Genomic DNA, 22,170 nt, shown 5'->3' with positions numbered 1-22,170 from the left:
ATTTCATATTTGAACATCATTAAAAAATATTCAAGGATAAAGTCGGAATAAAAATGCGGCGTTCTCCACAAAAAGTCAAAGCAGCAACCGTATCCATGGTATTATGATCCACAGTAGCAATAATCAAAATGTTCTTTTCAAATAATGAAGGCATTCAAGTTAGCTTTAGTGACAACTCTAGCTCTTTTCAAAACATACTCGCCAACCTTGAGTGTAACTTCTGTAGTAATGGAAGGTCAAGACTCACTATTCACTTGAACTAACAGCGAACAAGATGAAAAAGCGCTGAAAACTGGAAACAAAACCTTTTATTTTCACAAAAAAGTTGTTTCTTCTACACCTACGTCCGACATTTTTTGTGCTAAAAGAAATCATACATGTTTTAAGTGCATTTAATAACATAAAAACAACATGACAGAGAGGAGAAAAGCTGACATAAAAATGGAAAACACAAATAGCAACGAAAAAACAAGAATAATTGAAAAGATAAGCAGGATTCCTTTTAAAAGTTACAGCACAGATAATGAGGGGGACGGAGATGTGAGAAACTAGCCTGAACCAAAACCAAATTAAATTATGTTAAAGAGACAAAAATCAGCATTTATTGTTAACAGTAAGGTTTAAAGTGTGGCTTTAGTCGGAAAAAGGCACATTTTGTCATTAAGCAGCAGACCAGGTAGGCTATAAAAGGATAATTACAGAATGTTTACAAAAAAATTACAAGAAAATTTTGATTCAATAAAAAATTGTACTTCAAATATTTACTACTATAGTAAAAAAAAAAAAAAACTAACTCTGATGCTTTTTGTGGTATAAAGTACAAAGTAAATTTAGTTATAAGAAGTGAGCAAAATGTTGAAACTAAAATGTCAGGATCTCGATAAACACAACGAAGCTTAATACTGTTTTTAAGAAGTGTGTTCTTCTACTGGGACTTCATACTTCATTATGATTGGTTAAACCCACCTGTCACTCACTCCAAATCTGACAGAGCTGACCAATAGGAGGAGAGATTTAATTTAACCAACAACCAATATATTGTTTATCGTAATAATTGTGATAAAATGGATTATTAAAGACGCACTGTCACTTTTCTGGTGGGGTCGAACCACTTCTTGTCTCCATGGAGTTGTTAATGCTTTGCTTGGAAGGTTCCACAGTATGGCATTAGATATGTCCATCTTGCGTTTGCTAGAAATTAGTTTGAGCGTGCTTGCCTCTCCACAGATCTGACCATGGAGACAAATACGTTTAATGTCACACTATTGAACATTACATAACATTGGAGACCCGCAAGTGGCAGATCAGACTATACCAGAAAAGTTACATAGTGCGGCTTTAAATACTACTCTATATCAGGGGTATAATGATAAGTCTCACGATACGATACTGTCATCGTATGAACCTCACACTACAATATTTATTGTGGGGAGGCTCACGAGTAGGGATCTAACAATATCCAAATCTCTCTGTACGATATTTTCACGATATACATTTCACAGTACCATATTTATTGCAATATTTTGTGGAGGCCAATATGCTACTTTTTCCTCTTAAAATGCCTTGACAAGACTTAATCCAAAGTACTAAGACTTAAAAGTGCTTAGAACTGTTATTTCTTCTTATAGTCTGCATTGAAATGGAGCAAAGGATCATGGTCTATGTAGTTCTCTGTTGTTTGTCTTCTATTGCTACACCATATCTCTTAATTTACGCAAAGAGACTTGTGATTCGATATATTGTGATGGTCCACGATATTATTGTGAGAACTTTGACGATACGATATCACAATATTTTGGTTATTGTTACATCCCTTCTCTATAGTCATGTTATACACGGAGGAGTTTGAGATCTAACAAGCAAAATAAACGCACAAATCCTACCCTTGCTGTTTTGAATGCACACAGAGTATCCACGTGTTGACATATTTATTCCACAATTACCAAACGGAAAATTATCAGACTGTGCATTACCATAAATGTGTTTTTATGTTTCTAACTCCAGCGCACGCACACTGTTGGCCGCTGCTCTCCAGACTAAAGCCACTGTAAAACTCTTCACCTCTACCATAAAGATACTTGGACCATCACTTTAAATATGAGCTTTATAAAAGCTGGACACTACTTTAAGACAGTGGGTTAATCATAATAAACATATTATGAATAATATATAAAGACTAGACCTACATTAAAACAAGTATAAATGTCAGTTATAATATATGGAGCTCTCTCTCACCGCGCTGCATAAAAACGAGAGAACCAACGCAAAAAGGCCATTCGCTGCCCCAGACCTTCCGAGGCATCCGTGGCCAAAACAATACAGATGTGTAACCAGGGACTAGCTCCAAAAAAAAGTCGCCCAGAGATTAGTTCCCATAGCAACTGGACAAACACGAGCCTTTATTCAGTGGAACCGAAAGTAACACAGCAATTCAGACTTGCCCGAATAAATTACGGCGCTGGCAACTTTTCTGGAGCTGCCCCCAGGCGTCAAATCCTACCACCAAGAGTTAGTGTGGTTAAAGATGCACTGTGTAACTTTTCGGGTGGAAGGTCCTTCGCGTGTTGCTTGCTTTGCCTGGAACGTTCCACAATATGGCATATATTTGTATTTATTCCCAAAAATATTCGGTCCAAAAGAGTTGTTAAGCGATTATGTTAATTCCGGGTCCAACCAGAAGCTTTGTTTTTGTTCCTTTTTCATCAAACTAGAAACAATTGCCTTTCAAAAGTGTACGTTTAACCACAAATCGTATCAAATGTATGTAAATTTGATCATTTTATAACTTTATCACAGCTAACTACTGATCTATGCTTATAACCTCACTAAATTTAAACAACTGCACTCACTTTTTAACGTTTAAAGAGTAAATTGTGAACATATCCACTGTTTTTAATCGGCTAATGGAAGTGACATCAAATTTAACTCTCTAATCACCTGCTTTGTCAAGTCATTTTGTGGAACATTCCAGGTAAAACATCATCATCTTCATTTGAGATAAGGTGGTTTGGGACCCTCCACCTTAAAACGTACACAGTGCCGTCACAAATATCCTTCATTTAAAAAAAAAAAAAAAGGCAGCAATATTTACACATTTGGGCCTGAGAACGTAATGCCGTACCATTCCAGCCGCACAGTCCCACCTGTACAAAAGTCCTTATATGGAACATGATGGATAGCATCTCCATACACGGCCTTATTTCAGTGCATTTTTCCCCTGTGCTGAAGCGGGGTTTCTGCAGTCCTTATGTTGCATTCTGGGTTTGTAAAGTCCTCTCAGAGTCAGAATGTTCAGATCAAGTGCGTACTCGATCGGCTGAACGTGTGGTACCTCCTCTCGAACATAGAAGGTAGATGGACCATGGACGGGGAATGGTGGCGAACCTAGGACACACAGAAAGAAGAGAAGAGAAATCAAATTTAAAAGGAAATTATTTCTTAAAAGTATTAATTACGCTTTGTTGGTCAAATTCTGTTTCAAAGGAGACAGAGGAAAGGATAGAAGAGATTCAAGGTTCCCACGCTGAATTGCATTTGAAAATTTTAAACTCAAAATAAAATTGTACAAGTTAATATGATGGGAACATTACTTCAGGTTTTGACTGGCTTTTAAAACACTATCATTAAAAAAAACCTCTTTGATTGGTCCTTTCCATTGTGAATTCAATGTTGGCAGAAATTGCAATATTTAATATTTTCAGAGCGGCCTTCAACCTTTAAATATACCTTGGGACTTGCACAATAAAGTTATAAAGTCATTAAATAATCAAATTTAAATTTAAGAAACCGTTTATCACTGTGCCTTTCTCTATTTCAAATGTTTCAAATGAACTGCTATACAGTAGTGATGGGCAAATGAGACGGAGCTCCGGAGCACGTCTCGTTCTTTCTGAAACAAATTGCTCCGAAGCACTGCCTCGGAGCTCGTCTCGCAGCAGCCGCTCACGTGACCAAAGTGTCGAAGTGTCGGTCCCTCCCCCTACTGCTTCACTCTGCCTGTCAATCACTTCAGTGTATCGAAGCGTTTCATTGGCTCAGCGAATGTTCCGCTCTGCGATTGGTTCAGAGCTTCAGAGTGTTCAGCGCACTTCCGTGGTTTGACAAGCACTGAACAGTATAAAAGATGCACCAATATTTCTTAAAAATGTTGGGTAGTGAGGAGTATTGTGTGACGTTAGTGGTGATTTTGGAGACTTTTGGCATTTGTTTCATTTTCGATGGCATTTACAAAAGGAAAAAAAGCGATCCATGGTTTGGGATCACTTTGATCTAATTCCACCTAACACGGTAACCTATTTTCTTATTTACAGCTGCTATTTATGTTGCTCTTTACGTATTATTTTAAATCATCATTATTATTGTTGTTGTTAGGTACGGTGTATACAAAAGTATTGTCTTACACTAACAATACTTCATCGATGCTGAGACACCTGCATGCCAATGGTTAAATTTGTCCACTCGAAGTCAGTGTTTCTCCAAGGCCTCAGAGACGTCGAACCATTTGAGACAATATTGCGACTGAGGTGTCAATGCTTCACGAGGCTCCATTCGCCCATCACAAGTATACAGAAATCCAATCAATTATAAAGGTTTGCTTCACTAACACCAGCAAATGTTGGATTTTTGGGCTGAGCAATAATAAAAAAAAAAAGTTCAGATTTTTTAATTTCTTTTTGAGCATTTCTGATTTTCAGTAGTTTTTTTTTTTTTTTTTCAAGAACTAAATAAAAGTGGCTTTCAGAATTAGTTTTGTGCGGAGAAACTGACTTTTAAATCATTGGCAAACATTTCCAAGAAAAAAACGTCAAATTCGCAAAGTTTGAACTCGAATGGGTGTGGACTTCTGTAGACATCTGTAGACCCAAGATGATTTCTGTCTTGATTTAAATTTGATTAATTTCCTAGTCCTCTCGATGATTTCAATTTACCCAAGCCACAAGAATAAAAACAGGAGCCACGAGCCGATCAGTAAAAATGTTAAACTGCTTTTTTTGGTCACAAACAGATTTTGACGCTGACAGGACAAGCTTGAATGAAAACCCACGTGAATCTATGTAAATCCGATTCCTTTTCCCCATTGTAATGCGGACGTTTTGACACAGCGAGCATCAAAAGTTCAATGGTGAATAATGAACCGAGCCTTGAGCATCTCCTCTCAGCCGTTTAACTCTGTTCCACACCAGCGGCTGCCGTGTTTCGTCTCGAGCTACGTCTGTGTCATGCAGGCGTTCCTCTCCTGCGAGGAGTTTGAAGGGGAGGACAAAAGGTCAGTCTGCTCGTTCCGCCTCGGTTTAATTACACAAAGACAAAGGTTGTTAGCGGCGCAGACCTCGCCAAACAGTGCAGAGAGCTAATGGAGACAGCGCACCTCTGCCAGACACACAAAAGCTGGACTGAGGGTTTACTCACACAGCGCAAGTCCTGGAGTTTTCAAGAAGACTTCGTAGGAGTTTAAAAAAGTTGCACGACTAGTACGTAACGTTTCTGGTAGGGTTTTGCCATCTCGTCATCTCCATGTTTTTTGATGTTATTGATTTGCTTGGAAAGTTCCTCAGAGTGGCGCTGAATTTTACTTTATTTATTAAATTAGAGATTTTTTGAAGAAAAAAACTCAGTGGGGTTGTCGTTCCACAGAGTTGACTCGTCATATGGTCTGGAGCTATCACCTGCTTGTCTTGAGAGAAGTGGAAGCATTGTTGGGGTTAAATTTCTTTTTGAACATGGTTTTAGTCTACGTTCAGAATGCAGGGCTTAATGCTCAATTTGGAAATTATTTGTGAAATCAGATTTTTTTGCGAGGCCGTTCACAATTAAATGCGACTTGTATGTGATCTCCAGTGTGCACTTTAAATGCCCCAAAAGTGTGTAGCATTGAGCACCTGGTGATTTTAAAGTTGCTGTTGTACCGGAGCCAGCACATATACAGCTTATTTGATTTAAGGAAGAGTTTGAAAAGGACGAGGTTTTTGGCCATGGCGTTTCGTGGGGCAGTGGCAGCAACGTTCGTAGAAAAGAACGTCTGAGTGTGGAGTCGCAGCCAAGAATGGTGGGATTGCGATGCGTTTTTCAGCTTCACTGACACAGAGTTCATATACAATTTTCGTACCACGAGAAGATCGTTTGTGTACATTTGTGACGTGTAGGTGGGACGAATGCGACCTAGCCGTTCAGACTGAAGTCGCATGTCAATAGATTGGATATGTATCGGTTTTAGGAGCACATATATCGAAGTGGCCTGGGTCGCATTTGAAAAAATCGGATCTGTCTCGTTCAGACTGTCATTAAAAGATCAGATACAGGTCGCATAGGGGTGAAAAAATTTAATTTGGGTCTCTTCAGGCTGCAGTCTGAACGCAGCCTTAGTCACCTTGAGAAGCATTTTACATAAAGTAAAATATTGTCTACATTTGGAAAAGACAAACAGTGAACATGACCATGCTTGTAGTATAAAAATGTACTTGTGATAGAGTAAAACAGTCAAAAAAAAGGTCAAAGGCACTCTGCTGGAAATATTATAAAAGTCCTTTATTGGTTGCATGGGATGGGCATCCCATGCAACCAATAAAGTCCTTTACTGCATGAACATCTTCACTGTTTGATAGCTTTTGAGCCTTGTCCTTGAAGAGCACCTGTTCAGTACTTGCAACTAAGAAAAAAATCCCCTGAATGTCTCACCCGTTCTGTGTTTTTATACTTTTTTATTTGGAAAATACTCGTCCTGAGTTTTTATACTTTTTACTTGGAAAACCACAGCTCCAATTCCAAAAAGGCATTTGAGCATCGGAGCTCTCTGGTGTCAACAACGGGAATGAACAAATAAAAAATGATGAAAATGAAATGAGGCCATTAAGCAACGTGACTCTTACGCCCACAGAGTAATGAATTTGCTGTGAACATTATCTGAACACAGAACAAGTCCGGTGATGGTTTATGGGCTTAAAAACTGCACATGAGAAGTCCTTTACGTTACAACTATTTTTACTTATGACGAAACAATCTGAGGAAAATGCCAGTTGAGCATTTTCGAGTGCTCAGAGAAAAGTGCGTTAGATAAATGGATTCATGAAGCAAGTTTGAATGAAGCAAAATAAACCTCCAGGTCTGTTTTTGATTCGGGGAAAACAATATTACGTGACTAAAACATCTATGCGTCCTTTAATGCCATATTGGGGAACTTTCCAAGCAAAGTAATAACATCGCCATAGAGATAACCAGCTTCCACCAAAAATTGTTAGGTATGGAAGCTATAGGATTGTCACAAACTGCTTAGTAGTCTCGCGGTTTGGAAGTTTCTGAAAGATAATTTTTCAGTTCTGACAATTAGCCGAATGTCTCTCCTCACTCTTTACCATATTTCACATTTACTTTGTCCCAGTTCAATAAATGGTCTTCAAAATATGCAGCAAAAAAGGAAGAACTCATCACAGATTTCTCGTCTCCTGTCCTGACCAAAATCCTAACTTAAAATTGGAAAATGGGTCCTTCGGCTCAAATTGAGAGAACACATTTACACAGAGAAGCGTCTTACTACTTCCGAAAGAATATAAAAGAAATAGTGGTAAAGTATTGTAATATTTATGCAAATGTAATAAAATCCTGCTTCTATATTTGTCTTCCCGGCACAGGTCCAACAGAGACATAGCACATTATACTGATTTAATGCTTGCCTACACTAAACTTTACCCAGATGTGGTTTTATTGGAGGAGATAAAGAGGGTCTGATCACTGCGCCGTGACAGCCGCTCTGTTCCTGCCTCAGCCCTATATCAAACCTAAAGAGACGCCGCGGCTAACAGGCTGTGACAGATGTATGCCAACTACGCACTGTACAAGTCTGCAATCGCACACATGCGAACGCTACACTGTACAAACATGCACCGTAAAGCTATGATCAAATCTGGAAGGTGAACCCAAGATGGCGCCGTATTGTTTTCAATGGCCTGTGCTCATTGGCGCTTGGGCCCAAAAATAATTTTCTCTTCTACATTTACTTCGTCAATAGGGGCGAGCTCTTCCTACCTGTGAGACGTCTGTAATGTGCACAGTGTGGAGTGTTTGGTCCAATCAGAGCGAGAGCTGCTAGAGTGGAAATAGGCTAAGTCTTACAAAGCACACTTTTAGGCGCTTTGAGGATTTAAAATTGTTTAAAAGTTTATGTTGTGAACAGTGATGGAGTTTGCAATTTGTTCTTGAGACATGCACATCTTTATTTATTTGAATTAGGGGTGGATTGGAAACTTGTTTTATTAGTTTGGTAGCTCACTAGCCAGAACTGAAAGTAGATTTATTTGTTTGCTAGTACAATTACATTTTTGTTTACATCCATTACATATGATTATTATGATTTTTCTAATGATTATACTTTAAAAGTAAACTACTCTCATTTAATGTCATACTGAGAGAAAATCAAACTGCTCTGAGGCCTCGGCCATTAGTGACACTAAGGGCAATTTTTTCCCTAATGGTAGCGCCGCCTCTGATTGTGAAAATAGAAAAGAATCCCTACAAAATCAGACTTTTGTGAAAGTTGTGGATGCCCTGTCAGCCGAACACTGGCAGTTTCAAGTCCCAAAAAAATGCATTGTGCTCTTATGGGAGGATTCTTCTGAGGCCCAAGCTCCCGGGAGCTGCAGTGCCTGAAGCGGCCACTAGTCTGTCTTGAGACGGGACACAGAGGGAGTGCCTTGTCGAAGGGTATTATAGATCCACAGTCTGCACTCACATAACACTGCACTAACACTACTCTGTACAAGTATGCTAATGTACTACTTCATGAATCCGAGAGAGGTGAAAAGTGCCACAAGTTGCAATAGTATCATCCAGACAGGGTTTAAAAGGAGCATTTGTGAGGGTCCACCACCTGTCTGTCGCCATGGGGATATTATCGCTTTGCTTCTACACAGTACAGCATCTCCATGGAGACAAGCGGGGAACCATCAGGCCAAATTACTTTTATAATCTGTGAAAGTGCTCTCAGTAAGGATACATTTTTCGTTTGCAATAAAATGCCTGTAGTTGATAAACACAATATAGACAAGTTAAAGGGACAGTTTGGAATTTTGGACATAGGACCTCATTTCCTAGTGAGCCAGAGTGTTGGAAACGTGTGGAGACACTTTTTAAAATATTCCATCCAGTCCTTGTATTTGCAGAGGTCGCTGGTGCTAGGCTAGTGCATGTCAATGGCCATAGTTATCCTGTCAACTAAAAACAGTCTTACCCACCCGAAGCAAATCTGTTATTACTCCAGACTGTCGATGTAAATGTCTGTGTTGATAGAATCATTTTAGAAGTAAAACCAACCTTGCATTTGAAGGATTTATGTTTGAGCAACAGCAGCGAGTTGTACTTCCTGATAGAAAGCTTGGCAGTGGTGGACTGATATATGAGAAAATAGTCCTTCAACATGTGACGATTCATGCAATGCAAAGGTAATTTTATTTCAAACTTTATTCTATCAACACAGACTTTTACATTAGCAGTCTGGTGTAATAATAGATTTCTTTTGGGTGTTTTGTGGAGTGGGTAACACTGTTTTTAGTGACAGGATAACTATGGCCATTGACATGCACTAGCCTAGCACCAGTGACCTCTGCAAATACAAGGACTGGATGGAATATTTTAAAAAGTGTCTCCACACGTTTCCAACACTCTGGCTCACTAGGAAATTAGGTCCTATGTCCAAAATTCCAGACTGTCCCTTTAAACGCTTCGCAATACTGTTTCACTTTCCAGACAAAGCAATGGCATCTCCATGGAGACAAGCAGGTAGCGGACTCCTCACCAAAAAAGTTACACAGTGCAAGGTCAAGACACTGTGACGGCAACTCAGAAATGTTTCTTTCTGAAGTTAAGCTGGTCTGGATAGCTGGTGTGTACTGCCCTCATGGGAGGAGTTTAACCCATTAGCTTGTCTTCTCTGCCCCATTGTTCTGTAATGGCATCCCTCTCAGAGCTGCTAAGTATCCAATCTGTAAAACTATTTGTAAAAGGATACTTTGCCGGGGATCTGAGATGGTCTCTCTCAGTATAGGTGTTTTGTATCCCACCAATTCCAAGTAGGGGGAGAAAATGCATCAGTTTTCTTTTCTACATATGCTTTGTTTTACTTGCCAGTTTCATTTCTCTCCAGCGACTAGGTCGGGATTCAGAATACACTAGACGGTTCGCAATAACCCCGTAAATGCGAGTTCGGGCACAGGACAATCAACAAAGAGCCATACATTCTGTGTCAGCAACAATTCCTGAGATCGAAGATTTAAAGTAATAGTTTAGGATTTTGGACATAAATCTGTATGGCATCCCCGTGAGCAGTGTTGTGCATCCACACTGACTTACCCCCGACAGCGTCCGGTGAGCCGAGATACTGTCTGTTTTCGGTGCTGACGAAAGTAGTCTGGCAAGTTGGCTGGGGACTGTATAATAAAGCGTTTTTCTTCTCAAAACAATATGTGTTCAAAAGAGTGATACATTTGCATCACAAAATCATAGTCACCTAAAACGTCAGACCTCATAATCGTTTGGCACTATTTTCTTTACGTTCGTATCACTGTGCGCTGCCGCCAGGTGAAGAAAATAGTGCCAAGCGATTATGAGGTCTGACTTTTTAGGTGACTATGGTTTTGAACACATATTGTTTTGAGAAGAAAAATGTTTTATTATACTGTTCCCAGCCAACTTGCCGGACTACTTTCGTCAGCACCGAAAATGGCCAGTATCTCGGCTCACCGGACGCTGTCGGAGATAAGTCAGTGTGGATGCACGACACTGATCACGGGGAAGCCATACAGATTTATGTCAAAAATCCCGAACTATCCCTTTAAAGCCGAAACAAAGAATATTTGGTGAATTTTATCAAGGGGAAAGGCGTTGTTGTACTTCCTGTGGGATTTGGGAAAAGCTTAATATACCAGTTAGCAACGCATTACATACATCACGACCAAATAACAGCGATTGGTTAATTAAAAGAACTACCCACCTACCGACAAGTGAATGAATTCTAATGCTTCGAGGTCAGACGGTTTCTACAAAGTGAAACTGGCTGATGAATCAGGCTCATTTTACATTCTAAAACACAATAATACAAATAAGGTCTGTAAAAACACACTGACTAGTAGCAATCGCCTGAAGTAGCTGTTTTTATCGAGGTCTGATAAAACCCAACAACCCAACACTCCTTCGCAGTTACAACGTGATAAATTTGATAACTTTGACCTTAAACCAAGTCCAGATAACCACCATAAAAACCTTTGTTACCAGTGCACAAATCTGCACTTAAATCCATGGAGGCACAGTGCGCTTCATTCGAGCAGTAGCGAGCTGCTCAAGTACTTCACACCTCATGTTAATGCGGCACATTTGCATATTGCTTTTACTTTCTGTTGCAAATGCAAAACAGCGATTACATAATTTTCCATCAACATCTCCAACTCCATGGAAATCTCTCTCAACCGGGAGCAGAACTAGTGCACGTACTCTAATCATGTGGGGGTCTTCGGTTGGGTTAGGGCCTATCGCAGCACACGTGTGTTTACCCGCTCACATAATGGAGTGTAGGAGGCTTGTTAGTCATCTTCTTCTCCAGAGGGCACATTCGAGATTGGCTTTTAGACCAGGCGTGACATGGAGGCACTGCTGTCAGGCCGAAGGTATGAAAAGTTAAGATGTACTTCTGACGTGTGACGCAGAGCTACCGTGAAGAGCATTATGAGAGAGTTGCGACTACAAGTGTGTTTTTGAACTGCGTGCAATTGTCAACATTTACTTGGCTGGAGAAATCTGAAAACTGCAGTAATCAGATAACAATTGTATTTGATTATTGGCGTGTGCAACTGGATGTCAAAATAGAAAATATTTGTTTCAGTCGTTAACATTTTGGCTTTTCTACATTAGTTACATCAGCCGGTAACACTTTAGTTTAGGAACTACAAATACATGCATCATAAATTTCTGGTCTTCCGGTCATCGTGCAGTGCATACTGGGAAGGATTTTACGAAAACGTGAGCATCAAACCGCCATTTTTGTTTTCCCAGTGGGATGCGTCTATTGACAAAGCCAGTCTTTTCTAGTCTTTTGAACCATATCGCTTTTGTTTCTGGTTCTGATATTGTCATATTTTAGTTATGGGATTTGGACATGGTAATTGTGTGGTTGTTGGATGTCCTAACACTATAACACATACAAAATGTTCGCTGCAAACTGGGATGATTTCTTAAGCAGCCAAAGGTTAGCTTTTTGGTCCTTCTTGTGTATCAATACTGCCCATCGCCTTCACCTTTCACTATTTTTCTATTCCATTGGGAAGGGAAACTGAACGCAGGTTTGCAGTCACACAGAGTTCTCAAACTTCCAAAGCCCATTTCTCGAGCTGTTTTCCGCTGTTAGGACATCCATCAACCACACAATTACGATGTCCGATGTTTGTCCCATAGATAAAATATGACAATATCAGAACCAGAAACAAAAGCGATATGGTTCAAAAGACTAGAAAAGACTGGCTTTGACAATAAATGCATCCCACTGGGAAAACAAACATGGCGGTTTGATGCTCACTTTTTCGGAAAATCCTTCCCAGCATGCATTGCACGATGACCGGAAGTCCGAAATTCGTGATGCATGTATTAATAGCTAACTAAGTGGTAATTGGTATGTTAATTAGCTCTTACTTAGCTATTAGTTGGTATTGATGAAACACTTATTAATACTTAAGATTTCAATGTATGCACAAAAATATCTCTTGTAATCTCCACAACTTTATTGGGAAGAAAATAGTTATTAATGGGTTAGTACTTGCAAAATACAGCCTTAGACAAAAATGCATTGAAAGTACAATCTCTACTGCAGTGTTTTTCAACCTTTTTTGAGCCACGGCACGTTTTTTACATTGGAAAAATCTTGCGGCACACCACTAACCAAAATGTTACAAAATGACACTATACAGTATATTTAATTACAATATAATTTCTACATTAATTTCTACTTACTCAGTGTGAGACCTGCGCCTGTTTAGATGAACACAAAGCTGATATCCTGGCAGGAATAGAAGAAAGACACACACAAAGCTCTTCATCAACAGCTCTCAGTCTCTCTCTGTTTTTAGTTTTTATAGCAGTTAAGCTTGAAAAGCTCTTCTTCTGGGTCAGAATTTTGTCCAGGGCCCAGTTCGGAGTTCGCATTCGTCCATTTTAAAAACTTTTCCATGACTGTCACCACGCATTACTAATTCTTTTAAATCAGGGGTGCTCACACTTTTTCAACATGCGATCTACTTACAAAATGACCAAGTCATAAAGATCTACCTAATACAAAGCCAAACAAACTGCACTGAAACACTCTGTGCCCCTTTTTTGGACCCTCACCCACAGTTTGAGAACCCCTTCTTTAAGAGAACTTCCTCTGGCACTTTACACAAAACTGTGAAAAAAGTGAAGGAAGATTTTTAAACCTGTTTTTTAAAGTTCCAAACTGGAGTTGCATTCTTTTCTGGTTTTGCAGTGATATTTACCAGCCTCTGCACGTTTATCAAACCAAACGCACATCGTGACAAACACAGATGCATTTGTGCACTTTTGTTAGGCAAACTTCAGCCAAATGTGGCAGTAGGTCTGTTCTGTAGATCCGCTCTATGCTGTAGACCTGCTTTGTGCCAACACTGTAACACAAATTTAGACTCATTTTTGCTTCACGTTTGGTCTTGCTCTTCTAATCAATGCGCACTGTGGAAGGGGCTTGTTTTCGCTGTATGTAGGAAGGAGCGAGAGCGTGAAAAGGCGAGGGGCGGCGTGCTGACGTGAGGCAGATGGACAGGTAGGATGTTTAAGAAGTTTAACCTGCCCTGTGATGCACGCTGGTACACGAGGGCACACGCTGTTGCAGACGAGCCGTGCGTAGGGAGCGTGTGTATTTGTGATGTGCCGTAGAGTCTCCGCGGGCTGCACTGAGACGCCCCACACGCTCTGGCACACCTGTACAAGTTTATTACCAACAGCAGTGGCCGTAATGAAATATGATCGCACTTGTTGAGTGTCAGACCTTGAGTGAGAGACAAGACCGAGTCCAAACGCGAGTCCGAGACGAGACACGGCGATCTACCCACACTACCTTGGCGATCGACTGGTAGATCGCGATCGACATATTGAGCACCCCTGATTTAAAGGAACGAGGCAATTAGCTGCCTGTTGCCACCCGGACGAATATTAGATCACTCTGCGTGATGTGTCCGTGCTGTAGTAAGTACAGCACGGACACTCGACAATGACATAATATTTGCAGGTAATAATTAATCAATTTTAATTTAAAAAAAAGTGATATTGGATAATTTGTCACGGCACACCTGACGATCTCTCACGGCACACTAGTGTGCCGCGACACAGTGGTTGAAAATCACTGCTCTACTGAACTAAAGGTAGCAAGCAACTGTCAACTTGAAAACTACCACTTCATGATACTACAAGGTGGAACAGAGCATTTTGAGTTTTGGAGATATAGACAGACTAATAATAAAGGATTACCCAGACATGTGTGAATGAAACAAAACCCTACTCCAGGTATGTTTTGGAGGAGGAAACAACATTCTAACATGGCTTAAAGCTCACAAGAGTCAATTTTGTCTAATAGGTGCTTAAAAAATCTGATTATCTGAGTCATAATTGCGCAGCTGTAATGTAATTTTGTGATAGAATACAAATCTGTACCATAACTATACAAACTATAGCCTCGTTGCTCTATTGAGGACAGTGCGATGAGCTGTGATTAAACGGCTGAAGGGAGACGGGTCATACTGCTCTGTAATGTTCTGTTCTCTGTTCTGTGTGGCTCAGGTCAAGCTGCCACCTCGCATAAGAGCTTCAGAAGCTGCCCGCTCCCGTGTGAATACATTGACATTTTCATTGGACTGGGCTTTGCCAGTGTAAACCAGCCCAAACACTCAAAATGCAGCCAAGACCTCACAATTAGCATAGGTATTTCTTTCTTCCTTTGACTCGCAATAGCATCAGACACACAGGCACGTTTATCTTAACATGAACACAAAAGGACCATGCACTAGATACCATTTTTGTAATTTAAAGGTTCTATATTACGCTGTTTTCTGATCTATGTTATGTTCTTTCCTCATCACAAACAGACCTGGAGTTGTGTTTTGTTTCATTTGCACATTTAACACACAAAGCTGCATTTAGGCTGAGTTCTTCTGTCAAACTAAAATCATTTAGATAATTTCAGCCCTGGAATTGCCTATCTCTACTGAACTAAAGGTAAAAGGTACAGTAGCTGTTAATTTGAGAGCTACCATTTCATGACATCACATGGTGGAAGAGAGCATTTTGAGTTTTGGAGACGTAGGCAAACTAAGAAACCAGGATTGCTCAAACATGTGTGAATAAAAAGTAGCATTTTTTTTCATGGTTTGGGTGGTCCTGCGAGTTATACTCCGGTGCGACTTATTCAAATTTACACACTGACAGCCTCGAGGGGGCGCTCTAGACTTGTGTGCCAGTATCTGCTACTCCTATTACTCCTGTACCACTCTCACTTCACTCTACTGCACATGTCTCCAGCAGAAAGAGCCTCTGTCCTGTCTGTATCATGTCACTCGATCGCATCATTACTTCGGTACCACTGAAAATGTAACATTTAGGCGACTTCAGTGACACCGAAACCATCCTGTCGGGATTCAGAAAGTTCGAAATAATTCTAACTGGAACTGATGCCAAGTCTGACGTCAGCTACACGGAAGAGGAAGCGGCGCTCCATTTACCTCCGGAGGTTGCGAAGTCACTCAGAAGTGACGCAGAGAATGAAGAATTCAATGGATTTAGTGATTTGGAGTGAGATGGAAAGTTTGGTAAACTTGTTGTGTTGTTTATGTTATAGTTATCTGAATAACAGCCTGTTGTTCTACTGTCTGGCTTATAGTCCAGTGCAACTTATGTTTTCTTCATCTTTATTACGCATTTTTTGGCTGGTGTGACTTAAATACTGTATTTTTCAGACTATAAGTAAACAACATGTAACATTATAACATGGCTAAATGTTTACGAGTGAATTTTGCGAAATGTAGGACCTTTGAAGATGCACTACGTAACTTTTTAATTTAAACTTGTATTTGATTTAAATGAAATTATTATTATTACTACTATTATATTTGTTTTAATTTATCTTTACTATTTTACTTAGTCTCCATGTGATTTTAGCTCTCCATTTTTATTTTTACTACAACCTTCAGGAGCTTTACGTTTTATGTTTCTGTTTAAATTGTTGTACATATGGATGAAACAGTGGGGTTTGGGTGTGGTTGTGGTTGTTTTAAATCTCTAATTTTTCTTCTTTTGTGCTAGATTTCAAATGTATGAAAAGTGCGATACAAATAAAGTTTGATTGATTGATTTTCTCGTGGAGGATCTGCCACTTCTTGGAAAGGCTCGTGCCTGGAATGTTCCACAGTATGACTAAACTTCAATCAATCATGAATGTTGTTTTTTTTTTAATTACTGGTCTTTTTATTGGAATCTACTTATGTCCACAGAGATAGACAAAGCAATAACATCTCCATGGAGACAAGCAGGCGGCAGACCCTTTTTCACCGCTCTATGTGCACTTAGCTTTTTATATTGTGCCTTTTGAGCTACATTGTTCAAGGCATTTTCTTGAGGATCAGTAGTGTCGCTTAAAAATTCATACTTTATCAAATATCAGCGTTTCAAAAGTGCGGGAACACAATTCAGTCGTGTGACATTAAGAGATAACAGTGAATTTTACATAAACTCCATCGTCCCCATTTCTGCCAGTCAAAATCCAGTTTCAATTTCAATCACCAAGTGTCCAGCCACCACCAAACACCCACAACAATTAACTCATGATTTCAATTCAACTCCTGCCAATATCCAATCCTAATTACATTACATTTAAACAAAAGGAAATGAGGATTAAGGTTGTTTTGATTAGTCCATTGTGCGGTAGGGATGTGACAATATAGGTTTTCAAGGCCCTCAAACAGGACCATTCCCTTTGGTCTTGGGTATCTATTCTAAGAACTGTAGCTTGATTCATAAGTTTTGGTTAATATATTGTCACATCTCACTGTATGATTAGTGGTTCCAGTCTGGAGCGCTAGTCTGAGTAAGAAGAAACTGCAAGGCAAACAAAATCAGAGCTACTATGGCTTCAAAATGATCAATATCACAATATAGGCAATGCAATTTTAATTATCCACATTTGCCTAGGAAGAGAGACTTTTGTTTGCTGTAAAATAGTAAGTTTTTTTTGTGTTTTTTTTTTTTAAGATACAAGTTAAAGCTACCATCTGTACATTTATCTGACTTTCTTTTACGGTAAATGGCACATGCATGCTCTGTGGAGAGGCCATAGTTTGTCGACACTGCTGATCTAAAATGTAAATGTACAAACACATGTCAATCCATCAAGTCAACTTCTTGGCTATTGAACACCTCATCTAACCTGCGCCTACTGTAAATCGGACTGCGTAGTTACATGCAGCAGGTATCAGAGTTTTAGATTCTATTCACAATCACTCAATCGAAGTTCGTAGTTCCTGAGTTTACATGGATTTAAAAAAAATGTGCATACACGACCGGTCAAAAGTTTTACACTTTTTCCAGTTTTTTTACCGTTTACTGTTGACCAAAACATATTCTAAACTTTTGATTCATGAAAGTGTCCACCTTTGGCAGCTGAACACACTCGTGGCTCGTTCTTTTTACAATAGAAATCAAATATTCTTCAGAAAGTTCTTCCCAAGTCTGTTGCAGAAGTTCACGTAAATGTGTGGCACTTGTAGGTTGCTTGGTTTTCACTCTTCTGTCCAGTTCATCCCAAACCAGCTCGATGGGGTTCAAGTCTGGATGGAGACTGTGCTGGACACTTCATGTTTTCAAGTTTGTCATCTTGTTCTTTTTTCCTGAGGTAGTTTTGGCAGAGCTTGGACTTGTGTTTTGTTATCTTTTTTTTTTTTTTTTTTAACGACTGGCTGTTCAATATTTACTTTTGTACCATTTCAAGCTCTTCAATGGACTTGCACGACTTGAATTGCAATAAATAACTGGAAAAATTAGAGTGTTCTAAAACTTTGGACTTCTGATTTTTGCATCTAGTGGTGTTATATGAGAATACAAAAGGGCCCAATCGACCAGTGTACAAATGGTAGCTTTAACCTTGGTTTTAGTCTCAATTAAATCCTTTAGTGTATCACAATAGTACGATATTTGTCTGATACTTATCCTTATATTCTTATTTCTCATCTTTTCTTTTAACTAATTGATGGATTAAAAACAAAAAAAACTAAATTATACCATTTCTTACTCAGAATAGGTCTCCCCGACAAAGAACTTTCAACAACAAAAGCAGTTAGATTTTGAGCCTTTCAGTTGTGTTGATTGAAATGGTTGTTACTGAGTTAAAGAGACCAACACAAAGAAAACTAGTGGGATTAACGTGATTGACAGCAGTGCACCCTTAGTGGACAGACTTTGCTAAGGCTTTGCTCACATCAGGGTCCCAGGCTGGTCTAGAGGAGGGTCTCCTTACGAGGACTGGTGAGCACAGACCTGCGCTGCTCCACCGTCACCTCTTGGCACGACTCGGCGGGACTAGCTTGGAAGTTGATCGTGTCAATCGTAGGTTTAAACCCCACGGACGGGATATGCCAGGTGGGATACTTTGCAGATTTTGCCTGGGCCGGTTTGGGTTGGACCTGGGTAGGATTTCTGGCGGAAGGTGTGGAGGCGGAAACGGGACCAGAGGGAGAGAGGGCGGATAGCGGGGCGTGGAGGATGGAGGTGGAGTTATTGTGGGACATGGCACGGGAGTAGAAGCCTGGACTGACGAGGGTTTTGTGTGGTATGGGACTTTGGGGCACTTGGTTGGGCATGGGGCTGCAGGGCGTGCGCACTTGGACGGGCACGCGGGCGCGGAGAGGGGGGTGGTCCAGGGAGTTGGAACGCTGCACCACGGCTCCGCCCTTAGAGTCGCTGCTCAGACTGAACGTGGAGGTGGAGCGGGACATCTGGAGCACAGGATAAAACACACACATACACACGCACACACAGACAGGCAGACGCACACACACGGGACACACGCTGCTTAGCCTCAACATGTGATTTATGACAATGGAATAGGATTTGCATTTTCAGTAGGAAAAAGGGAAATTAAGGATCACATAAGAGACAAGCCACAAATACAGTGTAGTCCTGTAAAGTAGTACTTTGATTAATTGTTAACTACAGGTTCGATGTTACATTTTATACAGACATTTTACACAACCAAGCTGATTTGTATAGCTGTGAAATCATTCATTTTCATCAAAACTGGCATTAATTAAATACAAATGATTTTATAATTCTATATTTTAAGAACAGGGAAGTTATCATTGTTCAGGGCATTGCAATTATTATAAAAATCGGTGATTCCCAAACTTTTTTTTTGGTCTCGAGTACCTCCTTTATATTATATATGAGGTATATAGTACCTAATATATTTTCTTGTTTTAATGACACTAAAGTCCAAAACCCTAAATGTTCTTAAAGACGTTAAATCTACTATAAAATATTAAGACAAGACACTGCAGGTAAATAAGAAAAAATATTAAATTTGGAGGTATCAGTTTGAAACTTCTGTCATTTACTCATAAGAAAAAAGAAAAATCTATAACATCTTAATGTTTACATCTAAAAATAAGGAATTCATGTATAAAACAGCAAAAAACAACATTTTTTGGGACATTTGAGACTCAAAAATAGATGGATACAAGTTTAAATGTCTTGCTTTAATTTGTGGTCATATTAGATACTGAAAATATAGAGATTTTTGCCCGCAGTGTCTTCCATTTAAAGGACAAACAAAAACGAATCAAATTAGATTAGTTTTCATCTTGTAATTTATTTCAAGTGGTCCCAGTAGATTGGGAAATACTGATCTGTGACTTCAGCTGTGCATTTAATAAACCGTTTAATTCTACAAAAACAATAAATTTACAGTTTTCTCTCTCTTTTTTTAACACCACTAGAATCTATGTTTAAATAATTGCTTTACATTTAAGTTACTTATCCTTCAGTGAATATAAAATCTACATTGTGCAATTGCAATGAATTATGCAGTACTGCAATTGGCTTAAAAGGGATTTTACACTGTGTGAGGACAAATTTAATTAAAAGCAACAGCTAGTGAGATCCAGTGTTTAGCCATAAGCCCCATTATTAAATATTTTGTCTACAAATCCATGGCTTTCAGAATGATGAAAAATCTGAACCATTACCATAGCAATAAACAAATTAAAACAAAATACCCTATCTTTTGAATGTGAAAGAGACCTCAAAACGTTGCATATTGCAGAAATCTGAAAACCCACGGCTACAACTGCTATATTATATACTTGTTATGTATTGTGCAACCCGTATACATCTCCTGTCTGATTGCTATTGAGCGCCGGTGTCCTCGTGTAACCTCCTGGTAGCGGGGAGCGAGGTACTTACGGCGAGCGTGGCGCTGCTGCCGATGCGGTTCTCACAGCTAAGCCTATGGCCCTTCTCATCAGGAGTATTGTTGGCCAGGAACGCTCTCTGGATCACACGCTTCGGAGTCTTGGTGAATGAGAAAGCCCGAGTCACCTATAAGAAAGAAAGAAAAAAAAAATTATTGATTGTAATGTATACATCAGAGAGGATATGACGCAAAATGTCACCCATGTTCTTATGTTCTCTCATCAAAGCATGTCTGAAGAGGTTTTAAGTGCCATCCATGCATGTTTGAGTCATCATGTGATCTCTTCAGGACCCTTTTCGAACCCTCTTTATGGTTAGTTATAAGATTGTAGGAAATACTCAGCCCACAAACCTACGTCACCCATTCTCCCACGCAACAATTCTCCATAAATATATAAAAAAAAAACATGACACAAAACTGTAAGCAGCAACTCGACAAACCTTTTTGCAGTAGTTTAATTAAGGGAATGCGTGCCGATTGTGTTGTGATAGAGCTCTGAAGGGGGGGTGACTTAATGTGGAGAGCAAAGCGTGTCAAAAATGATAGTGAAATTAATATATTGTCGTTGGCGAGTTTCCAAGTTTTCCATGTATGTAAGCAAAATTTATCTTGCCAAAGTACCGTCTGCATCCAATTATGCAGTTTCATAATCTGATAATCAGGAAGTGCACTGTTAGCATGCTAGATGTTACTAGTTAGAATGACTACAACCGTAAAACTCTGCTCTGGCCTCTTAAAAAACGCTTCTAAAACTCATCACAGTGAATAATTAGGATGCTTTAAATGCTTCAGATAAGTGCAGAATAACTCTGGACCACTGCAAACTATTTGAAACTAGTTCTGTTGTTCATGTTTTTAAGACGGTAAAATGTAGGTACAGTGCTTTTAAGGCAAGTAGAATACGCAATTTTGTAAAAAATCTTGAAAAGAAAACAATATATAATTAAAGAATCAGAGACAGACATGTTGAATATTTGAGCGTATCGCAAGAGAGGTTTTTAAAAACATATTCAAAGAGATTCATTTATTGCTCAAAGCACTGTCAGAACTACGACTGAAAAAATGAGTAGTGCGCTCACATTTATTTAAATATACATTCAGCAAAAGTACTTTATGACCATTTGATGTTGATGGTATTAGAGCAGACTATACCGCCTAATAATTATCTTCAGACGTGACCTATATTTCATCCTTCTCAATTACACGTCTTTGCTGTAATCAAAACTGTACACAGCAGAACAAGAGCTTTTAATGTGAAATAATGTTCTAATATTGAAGCTCTACGAAGAAAAATCACGTTTAATTACACTGAACACTGATAGGGCTGGTTATCAAAAGAGTTGAGATGAAACTGGTACTGAAAAATGTACTATAGAAAGTTATTAGGCAGTGTCACCACAAATGAATGAGTTTTTCCACTATATGTTAATCAATGGAATTTCTGAACATCAAAATTCTTGTTATTCTAGATCATGATTAATACAAGAAAAGGTACATAAAAAAATTGTTCAAGCATTGTACTTGCACATATACATTTATATAATTATGCCTTATCTGACATCAGTCATCACAGCAGTCTCTTGATGTTTCTCCTACTTATTTAGAATGTATTATTACCATTTTTCTTTGTTATTATAATATGCTGTGAGCTGCCGTGTCCAAATAATTTCCCT

The 22,170-nt window shown here is 39.2% G+C and overlaps 1 protein-coding gene across 2 annotated transcripts in view; it reads right to left on the bottom strand.

The window, feature by feature from the left end:
• Nucleotides 1-228: 228 nt before the first annotated feature.
• The window catches only part of ect2 (epithelial cell transforming 2), a 112,098-nt gene continuing 90,156 nt past the window's right edge, over nt 229-22,170 (bottom strand). The window contains exons 24-26 of one of the 2 annotated variants that reach the window (XM_055165006.1): nt 20,488-20,622; nt 18,506-19,022; nt 229-3,384 (exon numbers count right to left, since the gene is read on the bottom strand). In XM_055165006.1, the coding sequence (XP_055020981.1) occupies nt 18,525-19,022; nt 20,488-20,622 (633 nt within the window). In that variant the 3' untranslated portion in view covers nt 229-3,384; nt 18,506-18,524. The remainder of the gene's footprint in view (nt 3,385-18,505; nt 19,023-20,487; nt 20,623-22,170) is intronic. The other variant, XM_055165007.1, reaches the window with a different exon arrangement.

Source organism: Boleophthalmus pectinirostris, unplaced genomic scaffold, assembly GCF_026225935.1.
Source record: "Boleophthalmus pectinirostris isolate CB_2022bp ecotype Guang Dong unplaced genomic scaffold, ASM2622593v1 HiC_scaffold_7, whole genome shotgun sequence".
NCBI classification, from domain to species: Eukaryota; Metazoa; Chordata; class Actinopteri; order Gobiiformes; family Gobiidae; genus Boleophthalmus; species Boleophthalmus pectinirostris.
This window is presented reverse-complemented; position numbering and strand designations above follow the sequence as displayed.